Below are 19,930 nucleotides of genomic sequence, written 5' to 3' on the forward strand. Positions count from 1 at the left end.
GGCCTCCACAGACTAGGATTTAGTTGTCGACAACTATTTGTGATCGACATGCAACTAAAAGTTATCGACAACTACAAAACGTAGTCTGTCGCGCAAGTTGTCGGCAACTAAACTCTAACTTGATTATTAGTTGTCGACAACTAATACTCGACGGCCTCATTTTTTGGTGTTTTTCTTGTGTGTGAAAACTTTTGTTTTAGTCGTCGACCACTTTTAATCTCTGCACTATTTCGGTTGCTAAATCAGTATTCAAACGCCAGTTAGTGGAATCTTTTATCAGACTTATTTAGTTGTCGATAACTTTTAGTTGCATGTCGATCACAAATATAGTTGTCGACATCTAAATCCTTAGTCTGTGGAGGCCCTTAGACTGGTAAACACTGATACGTGATTATCAATTATCCATACAACTGAAGTTTATTTTCTATATAAGATCGATACGTTGTCTCACTTTCAAAATTCCAGTAGCAAACAATGTATAGTTGAAACAAACCTTCGAAGAGGCATTTGCTGTCAGCTGATTTCCATATGTTGGTCGCTAAATATTATGAATATTTTATATAGACTAGACAATGGCAATAGACAAATCACCATAGGAGACCAACTCGCTTCCTAGATCTGATTCATGCATAATTATCTTATCAGAACTTCAAGTTTATCCACACTGAAAGTATGAACAACATGAATCCAAATTACGCAATTTGGACAATTTAGTTGTGCAGGGGCCGGTTGCATTGTTCAAAAGCCGGTTAGCTCATCCCTGGGTTAAAGCAAATCTTTACATTGATTTTTAACTTCCTGTTTGCAAAGTTCATAATCAATTTTTCATAAATAATTTCAGGACTGATAGAAGTCATATTTTCTAAACGTTTTACAACGAACAATGGTTCAAAAGCACATAAACTAAAACTCTTGAATACAATTTAACCCTGGGTTAAGGCTAACCTAGCTTTGAAAAACCGGCCCCATGATATAGTATGTCTGTAATTATTACGTTCGCCACCCACGATACCCAATTGTCCGTTGCATTAATTTTAATGATGAATTGCATCAATAAATACGGTATGTTAGAAGTTCATTTTAACGTTCAGAGTGGTTGAGTGTCCAGCCTAGTATTTAGTCCGCTATTCGCTGATATTAAGGCGTTCTTCGATTGAATCGACTTCAGCAAAAAAAATAGGCCTAAATTTCCAAATAAAAAAATATAATAACGTAAAATTGCGCAGCGGGACTAATTCCGTAAGTTGTCAGACTGTCTGCCACTGGTCCACTCTACTGCAATGGACAAATGAGTAACACACGAAATTTTACAATAATAATCCACGCATGCGATTATCAACTATATATAGCCTGATATGAATAATATCGAGCTGAAGAGGAAGATGAATTTGAATCACCTTGATTTACCTTGATTGATATTCCTAACAATAGTATACGCACTGATTTTCAGCGATTCAAAGAAAAGAATGCAATCTGACGGCCCGACTTGTCAGATTTCCTTTGGGCTTTGAAGGCCCAGGTAACTTAACACACTGTTTAGAAATTACATTTACAAAGGGCTCAAATAAATACTCACCATATCAACTCAGGACTCGAGTCAATGAATCGACCGACAAGTTCCGAATGAAATGAATGGCTGTTTTCATACTAGAGACGCATAATGCGTCTACAAAATTTTTTGTCTAGTCTAGTATAAGTTTATTGAACTGTAAATGTCATATCATCAATGCTAACAATTATTCGAATACTCTAAGCAAAAATATCTCTTCTATCTGTTTTCTACCTGAAACAACACCGTCAAACAAGTGTACACAAAGCGGCTCAAATCGACGATGTTAAGTACGCTTTTCATCGCCGAGATTTTTTCGCTGATCACTTTGCTAATTCGACTTAAAAAAAGATTGTCATTTAAGATTTACATTCATACTCGTACACCACAAAGATTTGAGGTTCTAGTCAAAATTCTGTCACGATCCGACATAATTAACACACGAGACAACTACCGTGTTTAAAGCAAATTCACGCTTTAGCGGACAACGCTGGTATAAACCATTAACGCCATATCATTATTCTTAGCCATTATTGGAATGCTTTGCGCTAAAAATATCATTACTTCTTGTACTACACGGCGCAAACAGCATCGCTAAAAAAGTGATACTTTTTGGCTTCCACGTTGTTTTGATCTCAGGGAAAACTCGAATATCTTAGAGTTGATTAACTAACACGTAATACAATTATTATATAGGGGTTTCCCTGTCAGAAATCTCTGAGTTTAAAATCTCTAGAAGAACAAAATGGTTGTCCAGTTGAAGTGGTAACAGACTGACTTAACACTGAAAATGGTTTGGCAACCTCGTACCCAGGGTGAGTAAAGACCCTGGGTACGAGGTTGATGGTTTGGTAGCAGCAGCACAGTGCTATTCACGAGATAGTCAGAATGCACATCGTTACGTCCCATCTCCCAGAAACCAGCGCACTGAAGGGTGGTGGTAATATTTTTCAAAGAATCGTTCTATGTGGTGACGAAATTATTTTACTGATTTGGAATCACGTGAGGAAATAGATTTATCTTACGACCTAAGCAAAGAATGCCTGTGGTTTTCATTCTCTGGTGTTTTACAGCAAGATATTGATACAGTTAAGGGACATTGGAATACACATCGCAGACGAAAATCAACGTATTATACAGTACGTATGTGGACGGCCAGACTCTATTTATTACTTTCCTGAGCATCATGGAGGTGTTGGAAATCTTCTTATGCAAGTACCTGTACACGAAATTAGTTATGCTCGTGAAGAAATAGTTCAAATTATTCAGGCGAATGAGTATGAAGAGTACTTTGAGTATGCAAGAGAATCTCTTGGCCTCCCATATCCACAAGATTGTCAAGAAGCATATGAATTCTATAAAAGCTAATGCATGTTGCAGAAAATGGCATGTGACACATCCATATAAATGAGTAATTTTAATAACAATATCTTATTTGAAGAATGATCAACAAGGGGCCATTTACAAAGGATTCCCCAGCCGAGGGGGGGGGGTGGGATTTGGAATATCAGAACATAGGTGGGGGGACGCTACATGGAAGTCCGAATTTAAAAAAAATATTTTTGCTTGTATTTCCAACTTTGCTTCCCATGTTAATGTGGCGTCTTGAACACCCCATAATACCTCTATCCATCTCACATTTAGTTGGACATCCTTTGTGAATGGCCCCTAAGCATTTTTGTAACATTTACAAATTAGTTGTTGTTGAACATATTCTTATCTTGTATGTCTTGTATCTCTGACTGCTTTAGAGTCCAAATGTTTTGGAACAAAATTTCTCAACTACAGCATGCACAAACGCATCACAAACAAAATATGAACAAAACATGTCTAAATAACCCCAAACATGTATAAGTAATAACACTTTCTTCGCTGTCTTCCTCACCTTCAGAAACTAAATCTTCAGAAAACATAACTCATGTATTATAAAACCCCCTCTATCTCTTCGAATTTAAAAACTATTTGGTACGATCACTGACAGAAATTTGGCGGGATGGCGTCTATTACTTCATGTTACGAACACCTAATAGTTTGCGTTTTGAGAATTAACTCACCAATTCCACATTTGCCACAAAATTTATCATCTTGCGAAATCGCCTTTCCGCAGCCAGAACAAAATATCGTTACTTTCTGTCGCCCCAGCAGCCATGATGGAGGTAATGGAAATAATTGTAGAATATAAAATACTTCGCGGGAATGTACCCCTCACTACTTCATGTTAGGTACAACTAACGTGAGTTAATTTCATTTTGCCGTGAATTGATTTTATTCTGCCCTGAGTTAATTTCATTTTGCCGTGAGTTAATTTCATTTTGCCGTGAGTTAATTTCATTTTGCCGTGAGTTTATTTCATTTTGCCGTGAGTTAATTTCATTTTGCCGTGGGTTAATTTCATTTCGCCGTGAGTTAATTTCATTTTGCCGTGAGTGATTTTATTTTGTCGTGAGTTAATTTCATTTTGCCGTGAGTTAATTTCATTTTGCCGTGAGTTAATTTCATTTTGCCGTGAGTTGATTTCATTTTGCCGCAGGGGCACCGTGGGTGTGCTAATGTAGGGGTGGCCAAAGGCAACATTATTCCGACCAGCACGTTTTTTTTCCGACATCTTTATAAGAAAAAAGTAACGAATATTGATAAAACTGACAAAGGGTTTTGGGCAAGGACGCGCATGCATTTGCTATGACGAAGATCACGAGCTACGCTTCATGCACAATGAATATGACAGATAAATATTCACGTCTTACATACGCTTTTCAATTGAGTAGTTGAATAATTTTTGACAGTTCACTGTTTGTGGGAAAACTGTATTACATAGATTTCTAATCCACGTGCATTAACAAATAACGCGATACGTTATTTCACGATACTCTATTATAGCTTTGTAATAATAGTAGATGAGCATACAGCGTATTCTATACGCAACATTTGTTTATAACCAAAATATAAACATAATCGCAATTGCTTCAATCCTCTCATCAGTTTAGTTCTTCCGCTGTACTATCGTTGTACCTTATCTTTGTATAAACTTCAGGAACCGTTTGACTAAAAGTACTAACTTGAAAAGGATTTGCTGTAGCTCTAGCATTCTGATACGGAACATGCTGGTGTTTCTTTAGACGGTCAACATATAATGCAATAAACTGTAAAAACTCACTGAACAATAAATGCGGTCGAAGATACATCGCCATTCATGATTTTATCGCGCCAATCTCCGACATTTCGAAAATTACATTCCTTGCGTAAAGTTATATTAATAGAAAATATGTTTATCGGAAACCGGAAACGTTCGGAAAAAAAAGCTAGTTTAGCCTGCGCGACAACAGTATAATAAAAACTTGGGGTAGTGTCGTACCGTATAATATTAGAAATAACCGCGTCTATTTTCTGATAGTTCAAATACTTTTGAGTTGTTCAGCATAACACAGCCACAAATGCAAAAATAGCTTAGTCTCTGTTATGATTGATATACTCCGACAACATGCAATGTTCATAAATTTCCGACAGGTTTTAATCCTGGGGGGGGCCATGGCCCCCCCTGGCCCCCCCGGCCACGGCGCCCCTGTTTTGCCAAGAGTTAATTTCATTTTGCCGTGAGTTAATTTCATTTTGCCGTGAGTCAATTTCATTTGCCGTGAGTTAATTTTACTTTGCCGTGAGTTAATTTCATTTTGCCGTGAGTTAATTTCATTTTGCCGTGAGTTAATTTCATTTTGCCGTGAGTTAATTTTATTTTGCCGTGAGTTAATTTCATTTTGCCATGAGTAATTTTATTTTGCCGTGAGTTAATTTCATTTTGCCGTGAGTTAATTTCATTTTGCCGTGAATTGATTTCATTTTGCCGTGAGTTAATTTCATTTTGCCGTGAGCTAATTTTATTTTGCCGTGAAGTAATTTCATTTTGCTGTGAGTTAATTTCATATTGCAGTGAGTTTTACTTTTGCCGTGTCACTTGTGGGCCTGCGTAACAATCAGAATGGAGGGAGAAATGGAGCTTCCTTTCCCGCGTCCTCCCCAAAACGCCTTGCGCGCTCACTCAGGTTAGCCACTGATCTATGTAAAAGCCTGTTGTGTTTCTATATTTATTTTATTTAAAGCGCCTGGGAACGAGGCTGGCCTACACTGCTACAGTACTCATCAATGATTTTCTTATATTGATATACTGTGTATATAATACAGCTGGAATAAAGGAAATTAATATCGGCTAACTACGCATGTAAGGGCGAGTTTAATCAAAAGTTTTATAGTTATTGTTATTGTTATTATCGGCTCTATTGCCTATATTGATAGGGCGGCCAAAACACGAGGCTTTTCATGCTGAAGAAACGGGAAATATCTTACCTTTGCCATAGCCCGCAGGGTCGCCAAAACTCGCCATTCATCAAAATGCGAATCGTATCCTTTAAAATGCGTACGAACACGTTTATTTTTTTGTTCAACCTCTTTAATCTCAACCTCATAGAGGCTGTTGTCTTTCGCCTCCCGTTTAAATGAATTTAAGATTTGTATAATTAATATAAGTTTTTGTCATTGTCATGTTGTGTAACACGTATATGTTATCATTATATATTATATAGTAAAAGCAATTTGATAGGTTAATTAATAGTTGACAAATAAATCGCGCAATCACGCAAAATTCAGTTACCTGCAAGTGAGCCTGCGGTGGTTAACAAGCGGTATTCATTTGAATGTATTTATGTATTAATAATCTATGTATTTTTGAATGTTGCTATTAAATAAGTTTTTTCATTCGTTAATACTATGTTTACTATTCTTCAAATGTCGCGCCTTCGGCTCGGCTGATAACGCTTACCTCGAACTTGATAGCTCTGCGTATCACAAAAACCTCATCCAATAATCGTTTATTATTTGTCTGTTTATGTTCGATAGTATATAAATATTGGGCTGGTACATAAATATAATTCTGACGCTTTTAGTGATGCGTCATTCGTTGATAAAATATTTTTCTCTTCCCCCTGGACAGTCAAGGGTCTCCCAAACTTGTTGTAATAGATCATAATTCTTTTTCAAGCGAAAAGCCTAAATATTAGGCACATTCTTGTTTTCTCTATGTAGACTCGGTAGTTATTTATATTTTTGATAAAAACCTACATTTTGGAGTTTGGTTTGCTGTGCATGGCTTTTAAAAAATAAAATGGGTTTCAGTAATATTAAGAATTATACGTATAAAATTTGTTTGCATGAGTTGAAATATTTTGAAGAATTATTAAAACGTATTAAATAGGTTTATAGGCTATTATTATGGAGAGATGTTTTGTCGGAAGAGCTTTATAATAATTTCCTGTTATGTGAGTTGATCAACCAAGAATCTGTGTTGGGAATGCCGTTAGAGGCTATGTTGAACCGACACAATCACAATTATAGTTTAACTTTTAATAATAAAGAGTAAAGTAAAAACGCCAATTCACATTCACTATCGCAATCCCTAATTGATAATCTCAAGTTGAGCGTCACTTCCAATCTGTCTTCAATCATCAGAATTTCTTACTCATTATTGTTCGCCAGGCAGTGCTAATTATACCTTTGACATTTGCATGCATTATGTTAATTATCATATATCCGCACAATTTCCAACACACTCCCCCTATTCGATTTTCGAAGAAGCGAATATGAAAAGTTGTGCCTCGTTCAGTGTTCACCGTCCCAATAATTATTAACTTGATTTGATTCTAATTTTAACGTAACTTTTCGAAATATATATTTAAAACTAAAGCACTAAGTTCTATACTGTCTTTCGTGTAAGACCAGATCTACTGATCTTCGTTTGCCACAGTATCTTGAACTCGCAATTCTGCAGCTATGGCGGCATCTCGCTTTGGTCTGAATACTTCAGCTTCGGAGCGTAGGTTCGGTTCTTTCTTTTCCGGTTTGAATATGTCGCAACTTAGTTCTAAAGGGTAGAGATGTTGCACGGCACGTTCCAGGTGACCTTTACCCGCCCTCAACTTTGCCACGCGTACGACACCGTCTCGTCCTTTGATTAGGTTTCGACGATCCCAAGTTTCCATTTGTTCCGATCTCGTTCGTCTGATTTGATAATTACTACTTCACCGACCTTCAACGTGAATTGCTTGTTGTTATGTTTCAAGTTGTGTCTTTCTCGCAGCCCTTTTAGGTATTCATCGATCCATCGTCGCCAAAGCTTGTCCTTGCATTTCTCCAGACGTTTAGCTGTTTTTCGCAAATCTCTTTCCTCTACTTCGTTGTAGTCTTGAGTTGGGATATTGTTTGGTCTATTGTGCATCAGGGTGTTTGGTGTTAACAGCGGCAATTGAATGTTGTCTTCTACGTAGCTGAGGTCTTTTTCAAGGATACTTCGATGTCAAGAAGAAGATCTTGCCAGGCATTCCACGTAAGCAAGGTGTCTCCTCCAGTCTTATATAGCGCTTGTTTGACCAGGCCAATGATTCTCTCGTACTGACCGCCCCACCATGGAGCTCTACTGGTGTTGAACTACCACCTGATCTCAAACTTGGAGAGCCAGTCATGTAGGCGTTCATCTTTCATGATATTCCTCAGCCATTTCGCTGCTGCAACGAGCGTCTTGGCGTTGTCGGAATAAATTCTCTGGGGACGTCCTCGTCTTGCTACTAACCGCTTCAAATTTCGCACGAATTCGTTTGTTTCTTGATTTGGAAGAAGCCCCAAATACGTGGCTCGAGTGAGGCGGCAAGCATACAGGATAATGTATGCCTTCCTTTCGCGTTTACTCTTCTTAAGGTACTTTATGGGACCTGCGTAGTCTACGCCGACCACTTGGAACGCTGTGTTCCCTTCGGTCCTATCCCTTGGGAGGTTTCTGATTGGTGGGTTTGCCACCGCGATAGCACGGAATCTCTTGCAGGTATGACAACTCTTTGTCACTCGTTTGACGATGTTTCGCAATCGAGGGGTCCAGTATTTTTCGCGAAATTTCGCCATTGTCATCCCCACTCCCCCGTGACAGCTAAGCTTGTGGGCATGTTCTACGATCTTTTCAGTCAGGAACTCGTTGTCTGGTAGGTAGATAGGGAAATGACCTTGGATTCTTCCTCGACACTCGTACACTCCTGCTTCGTTCTGCTGAAGATTCAGTTGCTCTCGATCTTCTTCAAATTTAGCGGTTCCTTCGTTACGCGCCTGGATCTTCTTCACCCAGAACTTGACTTGTTCGCTGGTTTCTTCTGTTGTCAACGGAGCGGTATTCTTGTTCTCACGACCGTCTTTCACGTTGTCCACGAATCGTTTTGCTGTTGCTGTAATTCGTATCGTTTTCCAAAACCCGAATTTCTTAAGAAGCTGATCTAATTCATCTTGCACTGGTATCGTCAGTGAAAACAATTCCTTGACTGCTTTCGCTTCAGCTTGCGTTTCTGTTGCTTCTTGCGTTTTGATGTTCAGAGGCCAGTTGTCCTCGTCGCTCAACCAGTCAGGACCGTCAATAAAAAGTCAAAACTATACGATTACGTGTCTACTACATTCATCGAAATAAAGCGCATAACTCCAACGGACCAATGATCCTTCCGGATTTGTGGGCTTCGTCTCTCCGCTTTCGAGCTGTGCTATGTTGGAGTGCCATTTATGTAATTTGAACATAGCATCTCGAAAGATGTCAATGGCGTTCTCCTTTAGTTGCTTCACTGTATCAACAGAATCACCACCGCTGACCAAATCATCAACGTACATACTCTTCCTGATTTCTTTCACGACTTCCGGATAATGTTCCTGATAATTTGTTAGATGTTGTTGAATAACGCCCCCAAGGAGGAAAGGCGAGGCCGACAATCCGAAAAACGCTCTGGTGAATCGAAATGTCACTACCTCTCTCGACTTTAAATCTTTAAACCAATGAAAACGCATTGCATCACGATGTTCTTTTCGGATGCGTATTATTATTATTATTATTAAACTTTATTTACACACGGTATTCTCAATCAGGATTTTCATGCTGACAAATGACAAGATTATGAATTACAAAATAAGACTACAAAAATATTTACAATGATAAATCAAACTAATAATTAATATACCTGCTTTTCATGAGAGCCGTGTAAGGAATATATACAAGAAATAAAATATAATACAAATGTGAATGTAGATTAAAATAATTTGGAACAGCCCGCTTTAAAATTTGATAGGTTATTTGCTAGCCGTAGCCCAATCGGTAGGCTGTTCCATAGCATCGCACCACTATAACTAAAACTATTCTTCAGATAGTTTGTGCGAGGCTTAGGAACAGCCAGCTTACTATTTGTGTTTCTCAACGAATAAGGATTGACACTGTCACGGTTTACAAACATGGAACCCATGTATTGTGGAGCAAGTCCATTGAGTGATTTATAAACCATGACAGCCTTTTGAAATTGGCGTTGGGAAGATAACTTTTTCCAGCCAAGTCTATCGAGTAAGATGTCGCATTAGTGTCATAGCTTGAAAAGGTCAAAACTCTCGCTGCGCGATTTTGTAGTTTTTGAAGTTTATCTGCCAAGGTTTTATTGCAATTGTCCCAAACTGTACAGCAATAATTGAAATATGGCTGGACAAGGAATTAAAATTAAATACAATGTTGCAACTGGACAAATGAACGAACGAGTTTTAAAGCGCCAATACCAGAAGCAATTTTTTTTGTTAATTCCTTGATCTGTATATTCCAAGATAGATTTCATCAAGGTGAACTCCTAGAGATTTTGTATGTGAAACCTTGTCTATAGGAATTCCGTCTTTTTAAAACATGGTCTGATTGGAAAGTAGCTATTCTTTGTCGTGAGCCAATTAGCATAAATTCAGTTTTGGATTGATTCAATGTAAGCCTATTGGCGATAAGCCATTTATTAACATTTTCAAGATCTTGATTAAAGTAATAATCTATATCTTCAATTTTATTGCTTGCAAATGTTAAATTGGTGTCGTCTGCATACATTCGTGCTTGGGAGTGCTCAAGACAATTTGGCAAGTCATTTATATACAATAAAAATAGCAATGGTCCCAAAATAGTTCCCTGTGGAATACCACAAAGTAACGTACGGTTGGTAGAAAGATGGCCATTGACATAACATTTTTGACTGCGGTTACTTAAATAAGACCTAAACCAGTTAGCCACAGCACCCCCAAGACCATATGCTGACAGTTTTGACAACAAAATTCCATGGTCAACTGTATCAAAGGCTTTCTTAAGATCTAGGAAAACGACAGCATTGACCAGTCCTTGGTCAATATTGTAGGCCCAGCTATTAGTAGATTCTAGAAGTGCAGTAACAGTTGAATGCAAACGTCGAAATCCAGACTGGCTATTACATAGTAAATTGTTCTCAGTAAGAAAACCGTAAATTTGATCATAAATAATTCGTTCGAAAACTTTCGCCACAACCGGTATTATCGAAATTGGGCGATAATTATTTAAGTCTCTACGCTCGCCCTGTTTGAATAATGGAATGACTTTTGAGCATTTCCATTCTTCAGGAAAGATACCGGTAATGATAGAGCAGTTAAAAATTACGGCAAGGGATTCCGAAAGCAAGTCAGGACAATGACGAAGAAGCTTGGCAGATATTTTGTCTAGCCCAATTGCTTTGGACTTACAAAGTTTGTTAAGAAGCGAATAAACTGATGATGGGGTTATTGACTTAAACTCTATATTATTGTTACTATTGTGGCAAGTAAGATATTCTAAATACGAGCGATTGTTTTCTTCGTCAGGTATTTTTTCCTTAAGCTTAGGTCCAATAGTAGCAAAATGAGTATTAAACGTCTCAGATAGGTCCGAGGGGTCAGTAATAGAAACCCCGTTTATTTTGATTTCATTTACTCGTGAACTCATCTGTTTTCTTGAGGTCAATTCATTGATGATACCCCAAGTTTTTTTAACATTATTCTCGTTTTCATGAAAAGCGTTCATATAATAGGTTTTCTTAACAAGTTTAATTTCATTGTTTACAGAATTTCGAGCTTTCTTAAAAACAGTCCAATCACAAATATCTTTGGATCGAATAGCTTTTATTTTCAAAACATCTCTTTCATGCATTTGCCTTTTTAATTCAGGCGTGATCCACGGCGCCTTAGAAGATCTTACTCGCCTAGTTCGTAAAGGGGCATGCTTTTCCACTACGTTGTTAAAGGTCGTTTTCCATATACGCCACATATCATTCGGATTATTATAAATCCTTATCACGTCCCAATTCTGTAAAGAAATATCTCGTCGAAAATATTCAGAGTTGAAATTTTTAAGTTTTCTATAACTTATTGTAGAATGGCCTTTGTTGCGTGGACTGATAGAAAGCTTACGGAATGCGTAAATTAAGCTATGATCACTGATACCGACATGAGAAACACCAGAGGAAACAATATTATCTGGTGTATTGGTAAAAATATGATCGATCATAGTTGATGAAGTTTCGGTAATTCGAGTTGGTTCATTTATTAATTGATGTAAACCATAGAGTTCAGTGATGCCAATTAAAGATCTCGAATTGCAATCTAAAGTAGGCGATCCAAGGTCACAATTTAGGTCGCCCAATAGGTAATACTCGACATTTTCTGCGTCAAGCATATCAATAAACGTTTCGAAATGATTAAATTTATCAGTATTCGAATTAGGTGGTCTATACCATGTTGTAACGAGAAAGGGCTTAGAATTTGGTTTTTGAATTTGAATACATAAATTTTCCAAGTCATCGATAAACAGGTCCTTGCGAAGTATAAAATTTACGCAGGAGCGCACATAAAAGCAAACACCTCCATACGTTTTTCCATCGGCACTACTACATGCTCTGTCCCGACGTATAATTTCATATCCAGGTATGTAAACATCGTTATCGCTTATTGTAGAATTAAGCCATGTCTCGTTAATTGCTAGAACATCGATTGGGCTAGTAGCAAGCAAAACTCGCAGCTCATCAATGTGATTTACTATGCTTCTCACATTAAGGGCTGCTAACTTAAACCCGCGTGAGGTAGGAATAACGGATTTGGGAAATTGTCAATCTGAGATAGATTTAGCAAAATCTAAAAAGTTTTGTTGTAAAGCTAAGCTACCTTGTCTATTTAAATGAAGGCCCTTCGTGTTTAGGTGGCTTTCATTCATATTTGAATTACTTAAGAAGGGAATTTTATTGCGAATACAATAGCCTTTAAGAATGTTATTAACCTGAGTAGCTTTAACAGTTAAGTCATGATTATCAGACCTTACCAGAATGGCTGATATTCCAACATCTGTACCTGGTGAATCTTCTTTTACTTGCGTTACAATGTTGACGATAGAGTCAGCTATTACTTTTGGCGTGCAATGACTTCTCAGGTCGTTTGTTCCAACATGTAAAATCATCTTGTCCGGTGTTCTTCTTGTAAGTGGCTTGACAAAGTCCTCCATGTCTGTGACTGTTGCTCCAGGGAACGGCTTTACAATAAAATAATGATTAGGATCTTCAGCATTCATCTTCGGACCGATAATATTTTTAACAATTGAGTCTCCTGCAATAACAACTGATTGCTTCTGCGAGTTCTGGCCCTGTCTCGTTGTTTCAATGTTGGAGGTATTTGCAATCCCGCCAGAGCCAGAGGTATTTGCATCCGGAGCATTTAGTTGACTGGTATTATGAGCTGATGGTTTAGACTTGGTTTTCTTACTCTTCTTTTTACTCTTTTTTGTAAGACTTTCTTTGGCGTTGGGCTGACTATAGATTACAGGCTGATCAGATTCATGATTCAGTTGAGTGACTTCATTATTATGTATGATTTCACAGGCCGGTTCAATGTTAATTTCTCCGTCTTTTGAAATCACAGTGTTAGTCATGGACGTATGTTGAGAGTCATTTTGAAATAACTTAAGAGCAGTCAAAAGGCTGCTCTTTTCGTTTTCCAAATTTTTATTTGCCATTTTCAAATCAGATATAGAACAGGACATGTTCATATTTTGTGCCCTAAGATCATCATTCATTCTGATTAGCTCAAGCTTGTCTTTCTTTAGGTCATTAAACTACGTTTTCAAAACCAGAATCGAGTAGGGTTTACTTTCTTTAATATTGTTTATCTCAACTGTAATATCCTGTAGTTTGTTTGCCACATTTTCGGAAAATCTCTCAAGTTTCGAATTCAATCTTGCTATTGACTCGGAGTCGCAGTTATAGCTGGAGTTGCTTCCCAAGGGATTATGCCAATTTGTTAAGTTTGCGTGCATACCGATTGGGCCTTCATGCAAATTTTTTGACTTCGCATTCAACTCATCATACTTTACACCGATTTCAGAATCTATTTTCGCTTGATTTTCGTCTTGGTATTCCAATTTCTTTTCAACATCAGGTTGATAACTAAACGAATGTTCAAGTGCATCATCATTGACATCGTCAGGTTCGACAGCTAGCAAATTTTCAATTGATTGATTTAGATGTAGTTCGGCATGGCTATCGATTTCAGAAGCACTGTCCAGATCTTGATTTAAAAGCGAATGTATTCTTGCCGTTATGTCACTACCTTTCTCACCACCAAAGTTTATATTTTGGCTTTTTGTTAGCCAAGTAACTGATAACAGCTTACTTTCAAATAACCATTTACCGCCACTGGGGGAACGCCATGTTGTTGCTTCGGCAGTCTCCTCGTCAATTTCGGTTAGTACAAGCGCTTTCAGGGTTTCAAGAGATCCCGTCCAAATAAGTTTACTTTTCTTAATGTTGAAATAACTGTATAACACATTTAAAACAGTTGAGGAATTCATTTTAACTCAACAGAACTTGAGAAACAACAGAGCTCCAAAATACACGTCCGTCTCGGTCACTTTGAATGTAATGCGTACTTGGAGGAATGCTTGTTTAAGATCGTCAGTTAGGCCAACGGGGTGGAATCATCCGCGAAATAACACTTGCCAGAGATCGTTTTGCATTTGTATAGGAGGGGGTTCCTTTTTTGAGACATTCGTTGAAAGAAGGCGCTTTCTCGTTTTCACGTGCCGAGACGTCGTTAACGATTCTCATTTTGGTGGTTTCTGCCGATTCTTTAATGACTGCTTTATGTGGTAAATAAAACTCTTTACCAACCGCCTCCGATTCTGCTACCTCTACGATACCTTCCTGCGCTTGCTCCATGATGATTTTATCATACTTCTCCAAAATATCTTGCTTCTCTAACTTCTTAACTAAATTGTCTAGTCGCTTTAGGCTGCCTGTCTTGTTACTAGGTAACGGGGGGTGGCTCTCTTCCACGGCAGGTCGGCCTCGTACCTACCCTCACCACTGCGCGACAATTGTTCCTTAAATTCGTTATAAACATCATGTTGATCACCCGTAGCTGAATCTTCGAGACCTAGAACATCTAGCCTACAAAGTTTTTCATAATCCTCACGATGTACTTGAGTTAAAAACATGTTGTTAAGATCAATTTCTTTACCGGGGGACATAGTCGTCCAGCCAAACTTAGTGAGCTCCGCGACCGGGTCACCGGGAGAACCAACCCTTGGTTTTGTTGCGGTTTTAATTTTTGAATAGTCCCCAGTCCCTAGAATTAGATGGACGGGCAGCCACTCCTTTTGATCATTATCGTGCATATTTATGCTTCCGCATATCTCGGATTCTCTAAAGTTAATAGTTCATTCCTTTCAACACGTGTCACTTCTGTTTTAATGTTGAATTTATTGTTTGTTTCGTTTACCGTGAGATCATAAATTTTTACGTTCCTTTTTCGCTATGCCAAACATCATTTCAACGCGCCGAGTTTCTTGCTTTTTAACTTTAGCTTTGATAGTGTCTAAAAGCGCTGACGAAGCGTATGAACTGCCCTTCCCTGTATCGATTAAAGCGCGACATTTAACACCATTCACATCAACGATCACAGCAGCATAACGACTGGCTTATTGGCATCGGTTGCAGTATTAAGCAATCTGTCACGCCTCGGCTCAGGTGGGGGTGGAGATTCACTTGGGGCGTCACAAATTGAGGTGTGATGCCGGCGCTTACATTTTGTGCAACCTGCTCGACTACGACATTCGGCCGCACGGTGGTCTACTCCGGTGCAGTTAAAACGTTTTTCGCTTAGGCACTTCTTACGTTCCGCTGACGTAATTAATTTTGTCCAATTGACAGATAGATAGATATAATTCTTTATTATTCTTACAAGAATAGTACTCAAAACATACGTTTGAGTTTACAGCGTTTTCTAAGATTAAATATATTACAAGATAAGATTTACTGTTATTTACATAATTTTAACTATTAATTACTATAAAACTAAGACGATAATTGGCTGTAATCTACAAGACCAAGAAAATAATAAGTGGATTTATTATACAAATTTAAAAAGGCATCTGTTTATGAAAGTGCGTTTATAACGTTCGGTTCTTATTACAGGTAACTCGAACTCGTGTCCCCTTTGTCTTAATTGTCTATTTAACTTATTCGGCAACAATTCTTGTAATGCATTGTTTTTATTGTTTGTAATATTCTTCCATAATTTCCTGTCTCTGTCTACAATAATTTCTTTAAAATCATACTTCTGTGATATGTAACCATTTCGATATGCACGGCCAATGAATTTTTCGATTTGATCAATGTACTTACTATGAGTGCCTCCCCAAAGTTCAATTCCGTAAACAAATAACGACATTATTAAGCTTTTGAATAAAAGGTCTAACTGTTTGGTTTGTATACCATAATACTTACAAACTCTCAATATGTACATTCTTCCTCCTGCTTTGCTAATCATTTCCTTAAAGTGTAAGTCCCATTTATCAGGTACATTTTCCAACGTTATTCCTAATAATTCCAGCCATGATGGGAAGATAGTGTCGAGCGTTGTCAAGATGGCGCTGTATTCTTTGATTTCAATCCAAAGCATTTTAGTGTTATTTTGAATTATCTTCGAGTTAAAAAGATTGCCACTTCAGAGAATCCGGTGAGCTTACTTAAAATTCCTGAAGATGAAGCGAATAATTTCTACATTCTTGTGGAGTATCTTGGCTTGAGTGATAAAATCGTTCCAACTGAGATTTTGCCTGACGAGAAATTCAACTTGCACAGCCCAGGAGTCACTCTTGAGGAAGACGGGAAAGTCGCAGTTCATGATGGAACTGATGGACTCAAATATGCCCTTGGTGAGAATGTTTACAAACAAGGAATTGTGAATCTCGAATTGAAGTTGAAGTCGTTTGAAAATTTACGTTGGGTTTTCGTTGGCATAATGGATGTTGATATGTTTGTGTCACCCAATAATATCTCACATGAACGGCTTGGTGGATATGGATGGACATTGGGGGTCGACGGTGGATCAGGGTGGAAGAATGGGTCAACGTTGCCATTAAATGTAGATAAAAAAGCTGCCTTACAAAGTCAAGTTGAACAGGGTGATACGATTGAGTTAGTCTTGGACTATGAAACAGCAAGGTTGTCGCTGAATTTGAGCAAAGACTATAGATTCCATATCGATATACCCAAGTCTAATAGCTTTCGACTATACTTTGGCTTGTATTATGCCAATGACAAGATACGATTGAGTAATACCTAGTGATTTAGTGAACTATTTGAGGCTATGCCACCATTTTTGAAGTTCTACACAGTTGTGACTGTTCTTATTTTTGAGATAACGTTATTCTTTGAACAGTCGAACCCGTTTTCGCACGATGACATTATTTGGCCCAGGCGATTGGACTGACATAGGCTACCATAACCACTCATTAAAAGTCATGGTACACCTGGATACAAACTTACGACTTGACGTTACTGGTTTTGGACAGGATCAGATGGTTAGGATTCACACGACTTCAACAAACGTCCAACTCAACGGTCACCTCTCACCACCTGCTGGACCATGCAAAACCAATGATCGTGACCTCCAAAAGAAATTCTTGAGCCAAATGAAGCAACACGTTCCTTCGCAGCCCCCCCCCCCCTGCTCTCTTTATCTTATATCATAAGGGACAAAGCGGGAAGCATCTGCTTTTTCAATTTATAGAATTTTATTTCAGTTTTTGATAAGGATCTAGCTTCTGATTGCTTGATTTTTCTACTCAGAGCAGCTGTTAAATTCACCAAACTTGAAAGAAAACGTTAAGACTCAGGAAATTTCCTTTGAAAAGTTTGACTCTTTCGAGGGGAGGGAAGGATAGTTATTATATTCTTTTCAAATATGTTCTTTGCCTCGGGTTATTCAAAAAAACTTCCCCAGAGTAAAAAGTGGGCATATTTAAATTGTCAGAGCAAGCTGTATTTGCCCTGTCATCATTTCGGCGTCCATCGAAATAAATAGCATGTAAACCGCGTATGGAATAATTCATTTATATAACTATCACACCAAGCGAAATTTCTTAGAATATCTTAAAATGGATCAACAGCTTCACTAGGCATAATGGACATGTGACATGAACTTTGACCATGACGTCATATAGAGCATGTATTAACATTTAACACCAGCACATAATTAGTGAGGGAAAAAGAGCAAGAGAGACGGAAAATGTGTAAATGTATGTATGTATGTGATTAATGTGAAGTATCTGTGAGAGACTACGACAAGCTAACCTGCGCCATCATTAAGTATATACTTAAAGGACCTCGCCACAGAAGTAAGCTATCGAATTTATATTGTTGTTTATGTCATATTATTAAGGGTAATTTATATCACACGTGCGAACTTGATCGGAACTATATATGCATGTTTTTATTAATATTCTTTGTATTAATTTGTTCTTATTCTAGATCGAATTGTTTAATATAATTTATAATACGATTTGCGAGTTCCTTGGCCATGTGCTTAATCTGAAATTGTGCTAACCGGTCGTCTTGGTTCCGACGAAACATAAAACTTATTTTGAAATCAAATCAATGAGTAAATTGTTTAGAAGTTATTAGACCAATGTACTTCACACGTAAGTTTGGAACATTTTGAACATTTTTGATCATTTTGAACAATAATTATACAATATTATATACAATAGGACCGATAGTTGACTAATTTTTCTCAACTGTTCCTGGGTTCAATTGAGTTGTGTTCAATTTATAGCATTATAGATGTATACAATTTTATAAACATTTAATACAAGATTATCATTGTCATGGGCTGATGGGCGTCAATCAAACCATATTCATATAGGGGGACCATATTCATATAGGGGACCATATTCATATATTCTGTTATGCCAGGCTGATTTCTATTGAAAGTGAAATTGTTCTCAATAGAAATTAGCCAGGTATAGCAGAATATATGAATATGGCCCCCTTGAATTAACGGTCAATTTACGCCAATGATCATTATATTTTACTAGAAGTACACGCATGCAGCAACCCCTTGCTATTTCAAACCAAGTTCGCAAAAAACTTAAACTTATATTCAAATGACACAAAACTCAAATATATTATAGCTAATGTTTCCATCATTCAATACCAAAATAATCACAAAGCTAGTGTAAAACAAAGCCCGTTCAAATTTGCTGCATTATGTGATTTAGTTCACATTTCTAGGATCATTTTGATATATCTAACTTCAAAATCGAGCCTTTAGACGATTTTTTGCCGATTTTTTACATAAACATTCATAATCTGCATGATGGTATGTACTATTGCATTCAACAAAAATTTCGGGCAAAAAAAGCCGGAAAAACTGACCTCTTGGTCCAATTTTACGACAGGAATCGATTTTTGGGGTCAAAAAGATCCTAGGGGGTGGGAATCACAGACTTTTGTCACATTTTTGAACCGCGTGACAACATTCTAAGCAGGCACTAAACACGCGGTTAGCAACGCTCATCAAGGCTCATCGCTTAGATCTTAAAATGGCTATTTCTCCGATTCTTTTGCACATCCTAATCCAAAAAAACATCAAAGTTATAACTGAATGATAATAGGCAAAATTCAGACAGTCTAAAAACAACAGAGAACAAAATAAATCGAAAAATAAGGAATTTTGAAAATTATATTGTTGCCATGAGCAAGTAATTTGAGATAACAACGCAAGCTAGTATTTTGACTTATATTACAAGTGCGGGTTATAACTATATCTGCTAAGTTGAATTATAGCATTTATACAAGATATTTATTTACCCATAATGTTAAAACAGAATTGTTACATCATCATAATAATTATAACATATATTATAGGGTCATTGATGACCACCTGAAATAACTATTAAGCTAAAAATACCAGGAGGCCACAAGAGATTTGGAACCATATACGTCACATATCATGTACTTTTACAAAATAAATTAACACAAAAACTGACAAAGTTACATAAATTATTAACACACCAAGTTTTTCTTTTTTTTTTTAAAGAATACATAATTTTAGATAAAAAAAAGAGCCTAATATTTACTTAAGAGCTCCATTTGTAGATTCTTTTTAAATTGATTTATGGAAACTAACTTTTTTATATTATCCTGAATTGAATTCCATACTTTGGGCCCTTTAAATCGGATA

The 19,930-nt window shown here is 37.3% G+C and overlaps 2 protein-coding genes across 2 annotated transcripts; both read right to left on the reverse strand.

Annotated features, from left to right (window-relative positions):
• Positions 1-8,020: 8,020 nt before the first annotated feature.
• On the reverse strand, positions 8,021-9,232 carry LOC114535535. Its single transcript, XM_028556835.1, has 2 exons — positions 9,141-9,232; positions 8,021-8,966 (listed from the first exon to the last, which is right to left on the reverse strand). The coding sequence occupies exons 1-2, from the start codon at positions 9,230-9,232 to the stop codon at positions 8,021-8,023; spliced, it is 1,038 nt and encodes a 345-aa protein (XP_028412636.1).
• A 3,273-nt stretch (positions 9,233-12,505) lies between these two features.
• On the reverse strand, positions 12,506-13,508 carry LOC114535523. The gene has a single exon (XM_028556823.1). It carries the CDS (start codon positions 13,476-13,478, stop codon positions 12,522-12,524), a length of 957 nt encoding a protein of 318 aa, XP_028412624.1. The 5' UTR covers positions 13,479-13,508; the 3' UTR covers positions 12,506-12,521.
• Positions 13,509-19,930: the final 6,422 nt, after the last annotated feature.

This window comes from Dendronephthya gigantea, unplaced genomic scaffold (genome assembly GCF_004324835.1).
Source record: "Dendronephthya gigantea isolate DGI-Jeju-01 unplaced genomic scaffold, DenGig_1.0 000120F, whole genome shotgun sequence".
NCBI lineage: Eukaryota > Metazoa > Cnidaria > Anthozoa > Malacalcyonacea > Nephtheidae > Dendronephthya > Dendronephthya gigantea.

What these genes read in the sequence shown, in the direction of transcription:
- LOC114535535 (XM_028556835.1), bottom strand. Translation starts at nt 9,232, where the DNA reads ATGTACGTTGATGATTTGGTCAGCGGTGGTGATTCTGTTGATACAGTG. An exon ending in GACATCTTTCGAGATGCTAT is followed by an intron (nt 8,967 to 9,140) that starts GTTCAAATTACA and finishes TGACTGGTTGAG; the next exon opens with CGACGAGGACAACTGGCCTC.
- LOC114535523 (XM_028556823.1), bottom strand. Translation starts at nt 13,478, where the DNA reads ATGAATGATGATCTTAGGGCACAAAATATGAACATGTCCTGTTCTATA.